General features: G+C 35.9%; 1 protein-coding gene across 1 annotated transcript in view; it reads left to right on the forward strand.

Moving 5' to 3' along the window:
* Positions 1 to 20,000, forward strand: part of rapgef5a (Rap guanine nucleotide exchange factor (GEF) 5a) — a 107,748-nt gene that overhangs the window by 25,649 nt on the left and 62,099 nt on the right. The window contains exons 4-7 of the mRNA XM_056479973.1: positions 2,435 to 2,556; positions 4,736 to 4,898; positions 15,842 to 15,923; positions 17,641 to 17,689. Coding sequence (XP_056335948.1) covers positions 2,435 to 2,556; positions 4,736 to 4,898; positions 15,842 to 15,923; positions 17,641 to 17,689 — 416 coding nt within the window. The remainder of the gene's footprint in view (positions 1 to 2,434; positions 2,557 to 4,735; positions 4,899 to 15,841; positions 15,924 to 17,640; positions 17,690 to 20,000) is intronic.

Raw genomic sequence — 20,000 nt, forward strand, 5'->3', positions numbered from 1 at the left:
ATGGCTTAAAAATGCAAATCAGGGACAGCGTGATAATGTTGCACAGCATGCAAGATTACAGCAGATGCGGTGAGAAAGTTACACTCATTTCTATTGATTTTCCAAATACTGAATGTTCTCAGTCTTATAGTGAAGTATTCATTAGTGGATGATTTTGTTATTGTACACAATTCCTGATTATGATCCATTCAGTTTCATTTGGATATGCTGTACATCGCTTTATTGAAGTAAAATCAGTTTATATTGGTTTAATTGCTGCTCGAACACAATCAGCAGCAACTGGGATATGATTAAAAACACAAATACTCAGTAATTACATTTATTAAATCATTATGAATGTTTTCCCCACCAAGTGATGCAGCTCATTAGCATAACCACAGGCTGTTTATGAATGTCATGCAGACCCAAAATATTGTGTTGGCTGGCAATATTTTGACTCTGCTGAGAAAATTGTATTTATTCGGTTGATCACTTTGGAAAGGTTTTCATTAAGCAAATATTCTGGTCAACTTTCTTTTTCAGCATTATTACTGCAGGCTTCAGTCATGAGATCCTTCAGAAATCATTGTAGTATGATTATTTTATGCTCATTAAATTTCATATTTCGTTTGAAAAGATCACAAATTCTTTGAGAGGAAGGGAAGAATTATTTTATGCAATTTGGAAACCATTATGTTTTTTAAATCTATTTATTATCTGTTTTTTGGCTTGTCTCTGTAATTCTGTTGCGCTGTAGAAGCTCTGTCACCAAAACAAATTCCTTGTATGTGTGATCATATCTGGCAAAAAATATCTTTCTGATTCTGATGATTATTTATTTATTTACTAATTTATTTATTTACATATATTTGTGTGTGCGTGTGCGTGTGTGTGTGTGTGTGTTTTATTTTATGATGTTGTTCTGTATTGTTTATTATTTATATTTTATTTCATTATTTTTATTTATGTACATATTATTATTATTATTATTATTATTATTATTATTATTAATATTATTATTATCATCATTATTATTATTATTTATGTTTGTGTTTTGTTATTCATTTGTTTATTTATTTATTTTGTAATTTATTTTGTTATATATATATATATATACTACCGGTCAAAAGTCTGGGGTCAGGTTTTTTCAGGTTTGTTCATCAAGGCAGCATGTTTGTTAAAGGAAAATGTATTTATTTATTTATTCATTTATTTATTTATTTATTTATTTATTTATTTATTTATTTATTTATTTATTTACTTATTTGTTTGTTTGTTTATTTATTTATTTATTTATTTGTTTGTTTGTTTGTTTGTTTGTTTGTTTGTTTGTTTGTTTGTTTATTTATTTATTTATTTATTCGTTTATTTATTTGTTTATTTATTTGTTTATTTGTTTATATGTTCGTATTTTATTTATGTTATTTTATGTTTTGTTCTGTATTGTTTGTTTATTTGTTTATTTTATTTTATTTTTTCTATTTTCTATTTTTTATATGTGTGTATGTTTTATTTTATGATGGTGTTCTGTATAATTTTGTTATTTATATTATAATAAATTTTTTAACTTATGTATATATTTATTATTATTACTTTTATTAGTTTTATATGTGTGTATGTTTTATTTTAAGATATTTTTCTGTTGTTTATTTATTTATTTATTTATTTATTTGTGTCTATATTTATTTTGTATATATTTATTATTATTATTATTATTATTATTATTATTATTATTATTATTCATTCATTTTCTTTTCGGCTAAGACCATTTATTAATCTGGGGTCGCCACAGCGGAACATGATTTACGCTCGGATGCCTTTCCAGCTGCAACCCATCACTGGGAAACATCCATACACACTCATTCACTCACATACATTATGGACAATTTTAGCTTACCCAATTCACCTATACCACATGTCTTTTGGGAAACTGGAGCACCTGGAGGAAACCCACGCGAACATGGGGAGAACATGCAAACTCCACACAGAAATGCCAACTGACCCAGCCGAGGCTCGAACCAGCGACCTTCTTGCTGTGAGGCAACAGCGCTACCCACTGCGCCACCGCGTCGCCCGAGAGCATTGTTTATTTGAAGTATTAATCTTTAGTGACATTAGAGAAGTGTTTAAAGTGAGGCATGTTTAGTGTAATGTCTTCCTGACAAACATCGCTACTTTTTATACACATATACTCTTATTTATTTAACAATATACTTTACATGCCAATTTGCGCACAACAGCTGCACATATAATGTTGTATATAGTAATATACCTGTACATACACTTGTCAATTTGTATATTTGCATTCACTACTTAAAATATATTCATTATCTGTTTTTGTCCTGTCTCTGTAATTCTGTTGCACTGTAGAAGCTCTGTCACCAAAACAAATTCCTCATATGTGGCAATAAAGCTCTTTCTGATTCTGACTCCAGTGCTGTTTTTGTGTCTGCAGGAGGAGTTATGTGGGTGTGGAGCTGGTGCAGTGGCTGCTGGAGCAGTGTATGGCGGTTCAGTGCAGGTTAATGGCCTCCCGCGTCTGGCAGGTGCTTCTGGAGCTAGGAATCCTGCACTCAGGTATCTGACTCTTAGTCTGGGTTGATTATTAGTGTTGTCTACTTGATGAGTTCTGTGTTATTCAATGGTTCATTTATTTGCTTGTTTTGTCCATTGTTCATCTGTCGTCTGTCAACATATCGATAACTATCAATTATTTTATCTGTTGCTTATTCTATTGCATTTGTTCAATCCATCTATTCATCCATCCATCCATCCATTGTTTGTTCCATCCATTCATTCATCCATCCATCATTTGTTCAATCCATACTTCCATCCATACATATATTGTTTGTTTAATCCATCCAACCTTTATTTGTTGAACCTTCCATCCATCCATCCCTCCATCATTTGTTCAATCCATCCATCCATCCCTCCATCGTTTGTTCAATCCATCTATCCAGCCATCCATCATTTGTTTAATTCATCCATTCATCCTTCCATCATTTGTTCAATAGATCCATCCATATCCATCATTCATTCATCCATCTATCATTTGTTCAATGCATCCATCCATCCCTTCATCCATCCATGGTTTGTTCAATCCATTTATGCATCCATCCATCTTTTGTTCAGTTCATCCATCTATTGTTTGTTTAATCCATCCATCCATCCATCTATCATTTGTTCAACCATCCATCCATTGTTTGTTCAAACCATCCTTGTTCAATCCATCCATTCATCCATCCATCCATCCAACCATCCATCCATCATTTGTTTAATCCATACATCCATCAATCTATTGTTAGTTTAATCCATCCAACCTTCATTTACTCAACCTTCCATCCATCCATCCCTCCATCATTTGTTCAAACAATCCATCCATCTATTGTTTGTTCAATCTATCTATCCAGCCATCCATCCATCCATCATTTGTTCAATTCATCCATCCATCCTTCCATCATTTGTTCAATCGATCCATCCATATCCATCATCCATCTATCATTTGCTCAATGCATCCATCCATCCATCCATCCATCTATCCATCCATCCATAGTTTGCTCAATCCATTTATCCATCCATCCATCTTTTGTTCAGTCCATCCATCTATTGTTTGTTTAATCCATCCATCCATCCATCCAGGTATCCATCATTTGTTCAACCATCCATCCATTGTTTGTTCAAACCATCCTTGTTCAATAAATCCGTCCATCCATTTGTCCATCGTTTGTTCAATCCATCCATCCATCCATCATTTGTTCATCTATCCACCCATCCATTGTTTGTTCAAACCATCCCTCCATCTATTGTTTGTTCAATCCATCCATTCATCTATCATTTGTTCAATCCATCTGTCCGTCCGCCCATCCATCCATTCATGGTATGTTCAATCGATCCATCCATCCCTCTTTCTATGCATCACTTGGTTAATCCATCCATCCACTCACCTATTCATCTATCATTTATTCAATTCATCCATCCATTTATCTACCTGTATGCCTGTCCATCCATCCATCTTCTGCTTGTTTATTTGTTCTTTCCATTCATCCACCAACCCATTCCTCCATCTATGATTTATTTTTATTCATTCTACTATTATCGTTAATTCTATTGTTTAATTTCTATTTCTGTAATTTTCATTGTATGTGTAGAATGTTCTGTATTATTAGAATAGTCCAATCTGCAGTTAACACATAAAGCACACTACCCAGAATATACTATACTGTATCATCCAGATATATAAATGAGTTATTCAGTCATGATGTACATTTGTAGGCCAACCCAGAAGGCTAATACACCATGGATTTCCCTCTGGAATCTCTAATGTGGTTTTTTTATGAAGCCATTCCCAAAATTCCAGTGGGAAATGCTAAGGACCTGCTCTATATCAGCCACACACAGCACATTATAAACTGGCAAAATGGCACAGAAGAGATTTTCTGTTATAAATTGTTTGTAAATTCCTCAATATATGACAAATAAATAACAAGCAACACATTGAATTAAAAAAGTACACAGCAAACAATGTTTTCTTAAGCATAATTTTTTTGTCAGAAAATAAAAGGCATTCAAATTAAAGGGAGTTTTTTTTTTCTAAATGTCTTACTTAGGTAAAATGTATAGTAAACATAGTGTAAAATGAAACAGAAGCTCTAGCTTAAATATACAATGCACTATTTTTCTTTAATATCATGTAAACAAAACACTTTCTAAATAATTCTTCTTAGTGTGTTAAAACTCTTCTCTGCTCTCCGTTCAGTTGATCAGCGGCTGGTGTTTGAAGACTCGAACACATACTATCAGTTCTCGTTCGAAGAGTGTGATGCTCAGGGCTGTGAATTTCGTAATGAGGAGGAATGGCAGAACGGTGTCCGTCTTTTACTTCAGCTCGTCCCCTACGTCCAGTTCAGGGTCGTCAGTCCGTAAGTACAAGTCAAGTGGGCATTATTTCTAATGCGTTTTACACATATAGACCATATTTCTGAAAAAACACTGTGCAATACTGAGTGTGCTCAACACCAATGTTATTTTAGTAAAAACTATTGGTCAAAACTGTACTCATATAAGTCAAGTCAGCATTAGTTGTATAGCGTTTCAGACATATAGACCATATTTATGGACAAAACACTGTGCTATACTGAGTATGCTCAACACCAATGTTGTTTTAGTCAAAAACATATTCATATATGTCAAATCAGCATTATTTCTATACAGTTTTACACATATAGAATATATTTCTGAAAAAACACAATGCAATACCAATGTTTTAGTGAATTCTATTGGTCAAAAAAATCATATATGTCAAATCCGCATTATTTCTATAGAGTTTTACACATATAGACCATATTTATGGACAAAACACTGTGCAAAACTGAGTGTGCTCAACAGCTATGTTGTTTTAGTAAATACTATTGGTCAAAACTGTACTCATATAATTCAAGTCAGCATTAGTTGTATAGCGTTCTACACGTATAGACCATATTTATGGACAAAACCCTGTGCAATACTGAGTATGCTCAACACCAATGTTGTTTTAGTCAAAAGCATATTCATATAGGTCAAATCAGCATTATTTCTATAGAGTTTTACACATATACACCCTATTTATGAAAAAACACAGCAATACCAATGTTTTAGTGAATTCTATTGGTCAAAAAAATCATATATATAAAATCAGCATTATTTCTAAAGAGTTTTACACGTACTGTATAGACCATATTTCTGAAAAAACACTGCAATACTAATGTTTTAGTGAATTCTATTGGTAAAAAAAATTCATAAATGTAAAATCAGCATTATTTCTATAGAGTTTTACACATATTGTAAAGACCATATTTCTGAAAAAACACACTGTCCAATACTGAGTATGTTCGACACCAACGTTGTTTTAGTGAATGCTATTGGGTCAAAAGCATTTTCAGATGTAAAATCAGCATTATTTCTACAGAGTTTTACACATATAGACCATATTTATGGACAAAACACTGCAATACTGAGTATGCTCAACACCAATGTTGTTTTAGGGAATGCTATTGGTCAAAAGCATTTTCATTTGTCAAGTCAGCATTATTTCTACAGAGTTTTTACACATATAGACCATATTTATGGACAAAACACTGTGTAATACTGAGTATGCTCAACACCAATGTTGTTTTAGTCAAAAGCATATTTATATATGTCAAATCAGCCTTATTTCTATAGAGTTTTACACATATAGACCATATTTCTGAAAAAACACACTGTGCAATACTGAGTATGCTCAACACCAGTGTTGTTTTAGTAAATACTATTGGTCAAAAGCATTTTCATTTGTCAAATCAGCATTATTTCTACAGAGTTTTTACACATATAGACCATATTTATGGACAAAACACTGTGTAATACTGAGTATGCTCAACACCAATGTTGTTTTAGTCAAAAGCATATTTATATATGTCAAATCAGCCTTATTTCTATAGAGTTTTACACATTTAGACCATATTTCTGAAAAAACACTGTGCAATACTCATTTTTTTTAACACTCATTTTTCTGGAAGAGCATTGTGCAGTTCTTAGTGTGCTTAGTGCAGGTGAGTGGGTTTGACAAACCACCTGTAGGACACACTATCTACTCTCCATATGCACCAGAAACTTACTTATAAACACTCCATTTTTCTGGAAAAGCATTGTGCAATTTTAGCATGCTTTACGCAGGTGAGTAGGTTTGACAAACCACCTGTAGGTGACACACTCTCTCCTTTCCATATGCTCGGAGGAGAAACATATTAAACTAACTTTAGGCAATTATCATAGCAATTATATTCTGCTGCTCTCTAATGATTTGAAATGCTTCAAAAGCAGTCTCTGTGAATAATAAAAACATCTTTGGAGAACTGTACTTGCATTGTGATGATATTATATTGTCATTCTGGCATAATGAGTGGCATAAAATGGTCTTAAAGTGACAATAATATCGTTTATCGCAATATATTTTAGTGTTATTTATCATACAACAAAAATAGATATCATGACAGGCCTAAATGTATCAAATATGAGTAGTATACACTTTATTAATTTCTAAATGCAGTACATGTGTAGTGCACTAGTCTCCATGACCGTCTTTCATGTGATTGGGATGCAGCAGGAAACTGATTGTTCTCCATGACCTTTTGATTTGGTTTTTCCCCTGCTAATCCTGTTTAACTGCAAATCATCCGCATGGAAGCAGGAAACGAAGTGTGTGTGTTTGTTTTGCGTGAGTGTGTGTTTGTATAGGATCACGTAAATGAGCTTTAGATGTGTATTCATGTCTTGTTTAGAGATGCCATCTGTCCTGACCTTGATATTAGGTTTTTTTTTTTGGTTTGTTATGCAGTACCATTCATAAAGTTGGTGTCTGTTTTTTTTTTATTTTATAAATGGTAACACTTTAGTTTAAAGGTGTTATATACTGTGTTGGTTTAACCCTTTAACTGCCCCACCAATAAAAAAGCTATAGAAACATGTTTTGGATTGCATTTCTTAACTCCTAAAGTCGCTAGTTAACACAATCAATGCTTTTTTTTTTTTTAAACATCCCATAATTTCTAAAATATCATATAAATATATATTTCTCAGCAAACAGTCCAATCTGATCTTTTATTATTTTGCTATGCCTTGGTATACCCAGATTTTCAATAAAGGGCACCTTTAAGGACAAATTCTCACTATTAACTAGTACAGAAGCCAAATCTGGAGCTAATCTAACAAAATAACTTATGATAATGGTCCAAAATTAGTACCCCCATGTTTATATAAGGAAAATATTTAATAAAAATTAATAATTTAAAACATTTTTAAAAGTAAAATTGAAGAGAAACAAAAAATGTATAGCAATTTGTTCAATTTTTGTAGTTTGTAATAATTTTTTTCCAATATTTTTTAGCAGAATCAACAAAAACCTTGAGAAATATTACAGATTCAGTCTTTTCATATGGAGAGAGATTAGACTCAATAATAATTCACGCAAAAGACACGATGTACACATGCGTAGCCAAGTTCACGTACGTAAAATATTTATTTATACTTACAAAAACAATTCACATGCACAAAATAAAAATACATTTTCATAAAATACGTTTCACAAATGCAAAACACCATCTGCAAATATATAAGAGTGTACAAAAAGTTTTGAATGTTTAAAATTCACGAGTTCATCCTGAATGAGAATGTGCAAATCCTCTCTCACATACGACTCACCCTGAATACGAGTGTGTGCATTTTTGAGACTTTCCTGCCAGAAACAGGCAACTCGTACCTCTCAGCCAATCAGATGAGAGCTGTACTCGATGTCAACCACTCTGCGCTCCTTTTGCGCAGTCTGTTCCTCTAACCAACATGGCGGATACTCCTGTAAGTCAATACTGTTTCCTACTAGTTTGTGTATACGCTCTTTATAGTAGAATCTGAGTGTATTTTCAGTAACTCAATAGAAAAGTGCTTGTGTTAAGTCTATGCTAATTTAAGTGTATAGTAATAAATGTGCAAAGCATCTTGTATTAGCCGCCATGTTGTAATTTGAACAAACCTTGTTGTTTAAATTATGTTATGTCAGGGAGTTGTGATTGGTTGAACAGTAAGCTCGCATCTTATTGGCTACAGGGCACGAGTGACTCACGTGGGAGGTGTGTGCTGACAGGAAAGTCTCAAAAGTGCACACACTGGTATTCAGGGTGAATCGTACGTGAGAGAGGATTTGCACATTCTCATTCAGGATGAACTCGTGAATTTTAAACATTCAAAACTTTTTGTACACTCTTATATATTTGCAAATGGTGTTTTGCATTTGTGAAACGTGTTTTATGAAAATGTATTTTTATTTTGTGCATGTGAATTGTTTTTGTAAGTATAAATAAATATTTTACGTACGTGAATTTGGCTACGCATGTGTACATCGTGTCTTTTGCCGTGAATTATTATTGAGTCTAATCTCTCTCCATATTTTCAACAGTACTGGATTTATTCATACTGTAGTTTCCCTCATAGCATTTATTCCTCTAAGACCAAAAGGAAGTTTGCATGGTTATATGATTGCGTTTTATGATTTGCATTCAGCATTGTTTCCCTGAACAAACCTGATCTCTCTCTCTCTATCTCCTTTTTTTGGGTCATTGTGTCAACTTCGACTAAGCCTCAAATAGATTAAAGCATTTTGATTGGCTTGACTGTGTCTTTGGTAAAGATGATAGGATTGCAAACGTGTCCATCCCATAATGCTTTCATCTCTTCGAGTGTATCTGGAACTGTGTGCGTGTGTGTTAGCAGTGAAAGGTGAGGCTGATATATCGCAGAGAGATGTGAACCGCTAGATTCAATTTGAACAGACAGTTGATGTCATTTTCAGGAAGGTGAACATGGGATGGCGTTTCGTGTCCACGGCAGCGTTTTTTTTTCTTCCTTCTTCTTTGACGGAATTGGAAGTGACACAGCTTGGCCTGGATGACACCAGACTGTGGGCTGTTCGATCCCGTTCGGCATCACAGAGCCGCGTTTCGACCCCAATCAGCCAGAATCCCTTCGCTTCTGCGTTTCTCATCACAGGAGTGTATTAAAGATGAAATGAGATCCTCACGCACAAGCCAACCAAATGAGATCAAGTAAAAAAAGCTCATGCACGTTTGCTGATATTACCGCAGTGCAATATTCACACATTTATGAATCAAAGGCTCACTGCAACAGAAAATAAATCTTTTACCTGAGCTCCGACTGAGGTTTGCAGTCTGGATTGAATATGATTATTAAAAAATACTGATTTTATTATTTTTATTGTTTTTACAGCAAGTACACTGAAAATACACTCAGCGGCCACTTTATTAGGTACACCTGTCCAACTGCTTGTTAATGCAAATTTCTAATCAGCCAATCACATGGCAGCAACTCAATGCATTTAGGCATGTAGACATGGTCAAGACGATCTGCTGCAGTTCAAAGCGAGCATCAGAATGGGGAAGAAAGGTGGTTTAAGTGACTTTGAATGTGGCATGGTTGTTGGTGCCAGACGGGCTGGTCTGAGTATTTCAGAAACTGCTGATCTACTGGGATTTTCACGCACAACCATCTCTAGGGTTTACAGAGAATGGTCTGAAAAAGAGAAAATATCCAGTGAACGGCAGTTCTGTGGGGGCAAATGCCTTATTGATGCCAGAGGTCAGAGGAGAATGGCCAGACTGGTTCCAGCTGATAGAAATTCAACAGTAACTCAAATAAGCACTCGTTACAACCGAGGTCTGCAGAAGAGCATCTCTGAACACACAACACGTCCAACCTTGAGGCAGATGGGCTACAGCAGGAGAAGACTACACCGGGTGCCACTCCTGTCAGCTAATAACAGGAAACTGAGGCTACAATTCACACAGGCTCACCAAAACTGGACAATAGAAGATTGGAGAAACGTTGCCTGGTCTGATGAGTCTCCATTTCTGTTCTGACATTCGGATGGTCGGGTCAGAATTTGGCGTCAACAACATGAAAGCATGGATCCATCCTGCCTTGTATCAGCGGTTCAGGCTGGTGTTGGTGGTGTAATGGTGTGGAGGATATTCTTGGCACACTTTGGGCCCATTAGTACTAATTGAGCATCTTGTCAACGCCACAGCCTACCTGAGTATTGTTGCTGACCATGTCCATCCTTTATGACCACAGTGGACCCATCCTCTGATGCCTACTTCCAGCAGAATCTCATTAATCGTGAATCATCTCAGACTGGTTTCTTGAACATGACAATGAGTTCACTGTACTCAAACGGCCTCCACAGTCCCCAGAGCTCAATCCAATAGAGCACCTTTGGAATGTGAAGGAAGGGGAGATTGGCATCATGGATGTGCAGCCGACAAATCTTCAGCGACTGCGTGATGCTATCAGGTCAATACTGAATATTTCCAGTACCTTGTTGAATCAATGCCATGAAGGATTGAGGCAGTCCTGAAGGCAAAAGTGGGTCCAACCCGGTACTAGTAAGGTGTACCTAATAAAGTGGCCGGTGAGTGTTACTTAGCATAATATTTTCTGTTGTGCTGTCATTGCACACAAACACTAAAAACGCAAGCCGTGCGCTGTACTTCTGCAGGTTGTGTATATTAAATTTGCATATGGATGTGAAATATTTCATATTGCTGAAAATGTTACTGGTCAAACTTGATTTTAACGTACATTCATGCTACTGGGCGACAAGGTGGCTCAGTGGTTAGCAGTGTGGCTTCACAGCAAGAAGGTCACTGGTTCAAGTCCCGGCTGGGTCAGTTAACATTTCTGTGTGGAGTTTGCATGTTCTCCCCATGTTGGCGTGGGTTTCCTCCGGGTGCTCCGGTTTCCCCCACAGTCCAAACACATGCGGTATAGGGGAACTGAATAAACTAAATGGACCGAAGTCTATGTGTGTGTGAATGCGTAAAACTCATATAAAACAATATGACCGAATAGTTGGCAGTTCATTCCGCTGTGGTGACCACTGAGCCACCGTGCAACTTTAAAAGACTCCATTTTTTCGAGGACAGTAACCGTATCTGCCAGCTGACAGCACTGGTTATGGGATGAACAATACTGTATGATCAATTATTTATGTTGTATTGAAAGCCATCAGTGTTTTGCCACATGCTGCCTTTATTATATACTAACAAAACATACAATAAAATAATAATAATAAGTGTGTGTTACTGCTATAGCTGTCGTGTGTTTGGGCTGGTGGTTTCTGCGCTGTATCTTCAGCAGAACTGAAAATCCCTGAAGCTGCAGGAGTGACGCTTTTAGCCAAGATTGTTTGGATACAGCCTTCCTTTCAGCCTCCTACACACACACACACACACACATACAACACACACACCTCACTCTGAACAGCTCATTTGCATGCCATTTGAATTTTATCTCCAGCTCTGGTGAAACTAGTAATGGTTCTGGGCTGAATGAGCCTGCATTTGCTTATGAGTGTGTGTGTGTGTGTGTGTGTGTGTGTGTTTATGTCTGTATTTGCCTGCCTTTGTGTGTATGTGCCTGACTCATTTGGAAGTGTCCGCCATTACGGATCTGTCCAGTCAGATGAGAAGATGAGAGAGTGTCAGTCTTTACGATGAATGGAGTGAGAAGGAGAGAAACTTTGGCCCACTTTTCCATCTCATTGGCCCAGTTTAAACTCTATGATATGGAGGATGAGTTGAGGTGTACACTGCACTACTGCTTTGTCCCAGATTATAGCAGTTTTGGGGGCTTTTTTATGCTTGTGTTGTCGTTTATGTTGACGCAATCTGTTCTACACACACTTTTTAAATGCCCAATGGAATTGCACAGCATATTTAGTATATATGCTAAATACACTGTATACTAAAATAATGCATATTCAGTATGTAGTTTACTAAAATATACTAAATATATACTAAATAATGCACATTTAGTATATACAGTATACTAAATATATTCTTAATATAATGCATTTGTAGTATATACAGTATATAATAAATATACAGAAGTCTAAAATAATGTATATTTAGTTTATACAGTATACTAAATATATACAATATTATTATATTGTATATATACTATATATATATATATATATATATATATATATATATATATATATATATATATATATATATATATATATATATATATATATATATATATATATATCAAACACATTAGGAGTTTAATGTACAGTGTGTTTGGAGCAGCATCCTACTGTATGTAATGCTGTACACCACCAGCAGGGGGCAGGAGAGTGTAGGGAGGTTGTTAGGTCATATACGGTAGCTGTAAATGAGTGTTTATACTACCATAGTGTTTGTACTATCATATACGGTCTGTATTTTCAGTATGCAGAATGGATACTATGCACAGCGTGTGTATTAACTGCTTGCATGGACTACCATAAATATAATGTACTACATTTGCCAAGAAGTGCAGTATGCAATGATAGCACACAGCTTGAGTACTGCATCCCACAATGCAAGGCACTTGACTTAACCTTCTCTTTCCAGAGTCTGTTGCACTAGGATTCATTAGTAGCATACTAGTAATCATCAGTAGTGCACTGGTATCTATTCATCAGTAGTGATAGATAGATAGATAGATAGATAGATAGATAGATAGATAGATAGATAGATAGATAGATAGATAGATAGATAGATAGATAGATAGATAGATAGATAGATACACTAGTATTCATCATTAATACACTTGTGTTAAATAATACTACTCTAATATTTATTACTAGTGTACTAGTATTCATTAGTAGTGCACTGGTGTTCATGAGTAGTGCACTGGAATTCATTAGTAGCATATTAGTATTTATCTTTAGTCCACTAGTATTCATCAGTGGTGTACTTGTATTCATTAGTAGTTTACTAGCATTCATCAGTAGTTCTAGTACTAGTATTTATCTGTAGTGCACTACATTCATCAATAGTGCACTTGTATTCATGAGTGGTGCACTAAGATTTATTAGTAGCATACTAGTAATCATCGGTAGTGCAGTAGTATTCATCAGTAGTGGACCAGTGTTCATCAGTAGTTCACTAGTGCTCATCAGTAGCCTGCTACTATTTATCAGTAGTGGACTAGTGTTCATCAGTATTGGACTAGTGTTCATCAGTAGTAAGTTGATGAGATAAAGCCACTCAGACTGTCAGTAGGGATCCACATCAGTGCATACTTGGTATAGTTACACATTAAGCGCACTTCAGAAACCTGAAATGACAAAAGGACTCTCTCGTGCCCTATTTGTGCCTGCAGTGAGCTTGACGTGTGCTATTCCCACGAACACTACACTAGTATTTATGGGTAGTGCTCTAATATTTATACTGTAGGTAATGAACTAGTATTCATTGGTAGTGCACTAGCATTTATATATTGTACACTAATATTAAAATATCATCAGTGCTCTAGTGTCATCAGTACACTTGTGCACTAGCATTCTTAATTAGTGCACTAGTATTTCTTAGTAGTGTACTAGGATTCATCAGTATGCACTGCCATTCAATAGTAGTGTACTAGTGTTAATCAGTAACACAATGCTGCCCATAGGTAGTGCACTAGTATTCATCATTACTAACTTGTGTTCATTATTAATACTCTAGTATTTATTACTAGTGTACTAGTATTCATTAGTAGTGCACTGGTGTTTATGAGTAGTCCCCTGGAATTCATTAGTAGCATATTAGTATTCATCTTTAGTCCACTAGTATTCCTCCGTGGTGTACTTGAATTCATTAGTAGTACTAGCATTCATCAGTAGTTCACTAATATTTATTTGTAGTGCACAAGTATTCATATGTAGTGCACTGGTATTCATCGGTAGTGCACTATATTCATCAACAGTGCACTTGTGTTGATGAGTGGTGCACTAGGATTCATTAGTAGCATACTAGTAATCAGTAGTGCACTAGTATTCATCAGTAGTGGACCAGTGTTCACCAGTAGCTCACTAGTGTTCATCAGTAGTAAGTTGATGAGATAAAGCCACTCAGACTGTCAATAGTGATCCACATCAGTGCATACTTGGTATAGTTACACATTCAGCGCACTTCAGAAACCTGAAATGACAAAAGGACTCTCTCGTGCCCTATTTGTGCCTGCAGTGAGCTTGACGTGTGCTATTCCCACGAACACTACACTAGTATTTATGGGTAGTGCTCTAATATTTATACTGTAGGTAATGAACTAGTATTCATTGGTAGTGAACTAGCATTTATATATTGTACACTAATATTAAAAGCTCATCAGTGCGCTAGTGTCATCAGTACACTTGTGCACTAGCATTCTTAATTAGTGCACTTGTGTTAGTAGTGTACTAGTATTCATTAGTAAGGCACTATTATTCATGAGTAGTGCACAAGTATTAATTAGTAATGTACTAGTATTCATTAATATTGCACTAGTATTAATCATTAGTGCACTTGTGGTTATTAGTAGTCCACTAATATTCACTAGTGCACTCATTAGTAGCGCACTAGTATTCATCAGAGTGTACTTATATTCATCAGTACTGCACTGGTGTTCATCACTAGTGCACTAGTGTTCATCAGTAGCACATTGCTGTCCATAAATAATACTCTAGTATTTATTACTAGTGTACTAGTATTCATTAGCAGTGCACTGGTGTTTATGAGTAGTGCACTGGAATTCATTAGTAGCATATTTGTATTCATCTTTAGTCCACTAGTATTTATCAGTGGTGTACTTGTATTCATTAGTAATGTACTAGCATTCATCAGTAGTTCCCTAGTATTCATCTGTAGTGCACTAGTATTCATATATAGTGCACTGGTATTCATCGGTAGTGCACTACATTCATAAATAATGCACTTGTGTTCATGAGTGGTGCATTAGGATTAATTTGTAGCATACTAGTAATCATCAGTAGTGCACTAATATTTATCTGTAGTGCACAAGTATTCATATGTAGTGCACTGGTATTCATCGGTAGTGCACTATATTCATCAACAGTGCACTTGTGTTGATGAGTGGTGCACTAGGATTCATTAGTAGCATACTAGTAATCAGTAGTGCACAAGTATTCATCAGTTGCGTACTAGTATTCATCAGTAGTTCACTAGTACTCCTCAGTAGCATACTACTATTCATCAGTAGTGCACTAGTGTACATCAGTAGTAATTTGATGAGATAAAGCCACTCAGACTGTCAGTAGTGATCCACATCAGTGCATACTTGGCACAGTTGCACATCAAGCACACTTCAGAAACTTGAAATGACAAAAGGACTCTCTCGTGCCCTATTTGTGCCTGCAGTGAGCTTGACGTGTGCTGCTTGTCACTGTCAGAAGGTCAGCCCTCATGAGGCGGTCATGCAGTGTCACTTCAGAGGTGTTTTATTGAGTGTGTGTGTGTGTGTGTTGCAGACCCGAGGAGGACCCAGAAAGGAAGCGTGACGTCTGCAGTGAGATCCTCCAGATGAAGGCTCTGGAGAGACTCACATCCACGGTAAGCGTGCGTGTTTGTGTGTGTGTGTGTGCGTGTGTTTGCTGACACTGACTCCATGTCCTCAGTCCCCTGGTGTGTGTAAATATCTACTCCAGCCTGAAAGAGTCTCATCCATCACACTGACACTCATGTGACAACAGCGGACAGAGAAAGCATCCGTTTAACCACCCGCGTGCTCTCCAACAGACACATGTGCTCAGCGGCGCCCCTGCTGGCCAACAGCTGTACTGAACAGCATTTATTGCATGCATTATCTTGGTGAATTATTTCTTTATTCTCAAAATCTAAAAGCATAAAAGGAATAAAAAAATTATCTTATATTACACATATAAGTACAGTACAATTGCAAACAAATAGATTTACCTGTTTGCTGAATTGATTTCTGATGAACTATATGTGTATATATGTATGTATGTATATGTATATATATATGTATGTATATATATATGTATGTGTGTGTATGTATGTATATACATGTATGTATGTATATATATGTATGTATATATATGTATGTATATATACAGTATGTATGTATATATATGTATGTATATATATGTATGTATATATATATATATGTATGTATATATATATCTGTATATATATATATATATATATATATATATATATATATATATATATATATATATATATATATATATAGATAGATAGATAGATAGATAGATAGATAGATAGATAGATAGATAGATAGATAGATAGATAGATAGATAGATAGATATATATATATATAGATATATATATATATATATATATAGATATAGATATATATTCATTTTCTTTTTGGCTTATTCCCTTTATTAATCCGGGGTCTCCACAGCGGAATGAAACACCAACTTATCCAGCACATGTTTTACGCAGCGGATGCCTATCCAGCTGCAACCCATCTCTGCGAAACATCCATACACACTCATTCACTGAGGACAACTTTAGCCTACCCAATTCACCTGTACCGCATGTCTTTGGACTGTAGGGGAAACCAAAGCACCCGGAGGAAACCCACACGAACGCAGGGAGAACATGTAAACTACACACAGAAATGCCAACTGACCCAGCCGAGGCTCGAACCAGCGACCTTCTTGCTGTGAGGCAACAGCACTCCCTACTGCGCCACTGCATCACCATATAAATATTACAATAAGTAATATAAACATATTTTTCAAATCCCCATAGACAAGAAAAAATAAAGTAGTGACTGCAGGTTGAAGGAAAGTAGTGGAGTAAAATTACCGATACAGAACTAAAAATGTACTCAAGGGAAAGTAAAAGTACACATTTTAAAACTACTTAACTACTAATTCCTGAGAAAAACTACTCATAGTAATTTGAGTATTTGTAATTTGTTAGTTTACACCTCTGTTGATAGCCAATACAAAATCAACAAAAAACTTGAAGCTAAAATCCCTCACGAAAGGTGTCCTTAATCTGCTTTTAGAGCCCAAACAGAGGAGATTCCCTCTTGACTCTTTACTGTTGAATCAGAGGCCTCTACACCGCTGTCCTCCATATCCCATGAGTCTCTTCTGTCTGAGTCTGAATCCCCAGCTCTCCTCTGTGTGCTGCTATATTTTTAACCGCAGTGCTCCAGAGATCTTCATTGTCTGCTTTGTCTCTGCGCCGCCGGTGAACAGCAGCTCATTTACATCAACAATAAAGTAAAGACAGTTTGCTCTTGAGCTTTACCTGGATTTTTCCACCACAGGTCCAGAATGAACTCGCTGCTGCGCTCGCAAGAAAAGCCAAGAAATCAAGTAAGATGTCTTTATTTTAACATCATATGCTATATTTTGTCAGTTTATTTGCGCCAGAAACAACCATTTTTCCAGCATTTAATGAGCTGTTTTTTATAGATGCATTTTAAAATCATTCTCAGTTTTGATTGGCTGATGCATCTGCATATTAAAGGGGACCTATTATGCAAAAATCACTTTTATAAGGGGTTTAAACACAGTTGATTGTCAGTGTTCTGTGAATATAACCATTTTAATATGGTTAAAATGTATTAATTCTGTTTTTTATAATCACACTTGATAAACAGTCTGCAGAAACACCTTGATTAACCTTCCCCCTTTGTACGTGTCATCAGACGAGGAAAGCCCCGCCCATTAGTGATTATCTCTCCCTGATTAGCATTAACAGCTCTGATTAAGAAGCAACCATCTGTCCGCCATTAGAGTTTTCACCTGCTGAAGATAATGTAAGAGACTAAGAATATTGTAAATGTGGAGTTTTAGATGAAGCACAAATGAACAGTCTATAGACTGACGCATTCTCAGACTTATCTGCACACATTTTCAGTATTTCACACTGATAACATTAGTCCTGTTTTGAATCTGCCACTATGCTGACACAAATGCTGCATCCCAGTTTGCATACTATTCATCCTAAATAGTATTTAAGTAGAAGTAGTATGTCCCAAACCATAGTATGTTGAAAAGAGTATGCCAAAGGTTTCCAGGTTTACTATTTTCGCTAAAAAACTCGATGTGTTGAAGCGTCCACACTCTAATTGCCCACAATACATTGCACGTTGGACGTGAGTTCGATTAGAACTACAAATGCGAGTGAAAGTGTAAATAAACTACAAACATGGTGGACGCGCGAGACCAACCATCAAGTAGAGAGGCTTCGGTAAAGATGTTTGTATGACTGTTAATTGATATCTATAAATAAAGCCCACATTTTACCGAATAAACAGTGATCCATCAGATCCAGAATGAATAGTTTACTGCTGAACAACTCATGTTATCATGGTGAAATAACACTGAAATCGAACATTGGTACTTCAATCTCCTCCCGAAGCTCTGAAGGTCTGAAGCTGTCAATCACAACTGTCAATCATGATGACACGCCCCATTTTTATAGCATTAAATTACTGGCTTAAAACATACTGTTTACAAAAATGAACATCTGAACCTATATCAGCTTGATAACCAGTGCCTTAATTGACCAAAACCATCTTTCAAGACATTTTATAGCAAGTGTAATTCATTTTTTTATTTGGGCTCAAGTCTCATTGGTTAACATGGGGGAGGCGGGGTTTATGACTTGTACTGCAGCCAGCCCCCAGGGGGCGATCTAACAGGCAGGAGCGTCACTCAAAAGCAGGCGTGTGGCACACTTAATATGAACAGTGACAGGAGTCTCTATAGATGGACGCATTCTCAGACTTATCTGCACACATTTTCAGTATTTCACACTGATAACATTAGTCCTGTTTTGAATCTGCCACTATGCTGACACACATGCTGCGTCCCAATTTGCATACTATTCATCCTAAATAGTATTTAAGTAGAATTAGTATGTCCCAAACCATAGTATGTTGAAAAGAGTATGCCAAAGGTTTCCAGATGGTTTAATATTTTCGCTAAAAACTCGATGTGTTTAAGCGTCCATACTCTAATCGCCCACAATACATTGCGTGTTGTACGTGAATTCAATTAGAACTACAAAGTGAGTGAAAGTGTAAATAAACTACAAACATGGTGGATGCCGAGACCAACCGTCAAGTAGAGAGGCTTCGGTAAAGATGTTTGTATGACTGTTAATTGATATCTATAAATAAAGCCCACATTTTACCAAATAAACAGTGATCCATCAGATCCAGAATGAATAGTTTACTGCAGAACAACTCATGTTATCATGGTGAAGTAACACTGAAATCGAACATTGGTACTTCAATCTCCTCCCGAAGCTCTGACGGTCTGCTTAGAGAAGCTGTCAATCACAACTGTCAATCATGATGACACGCCCCATTGTTATAGCATTAAATTACTGGCTTAAAACATACTGTTTAGAAAAATGAACCTATATCAGCTTGATAACCAGTGCCTTAATTGACCAAAACCATCTTTCAAGACATTTTATTGCAAGTGTAATTTATTTTTTTATTTGGGCTCAAGTCTTGTTGGTTAACATGGGGGAGGCGGGGTTTACGACTGTAAAATAAACTACAAACTAAGTGTAAATAAACTACAAACATGGTGGACACGCGAGACCAGCCCTCAATTATAGAGGCTTCGGTAAAGATGTTTGTATGATAGTTCATTAATATCTAGCCCA

The sequence above is a fragment of the Danio aesculapii genome, chromosome 19 (genome assembly GCF_903798145.1).
Source record: "Danio aesculapii chromosome 19, fDanAes4.1, whole genome shotgun sequence".
NCBI classification, from domain to species: domain Eukaryota; kingdom Metazoa; phylum Chordata; class Actinopteri; order Cypriniformes; family Danionidae; genus Danio; species Danio aesculapii.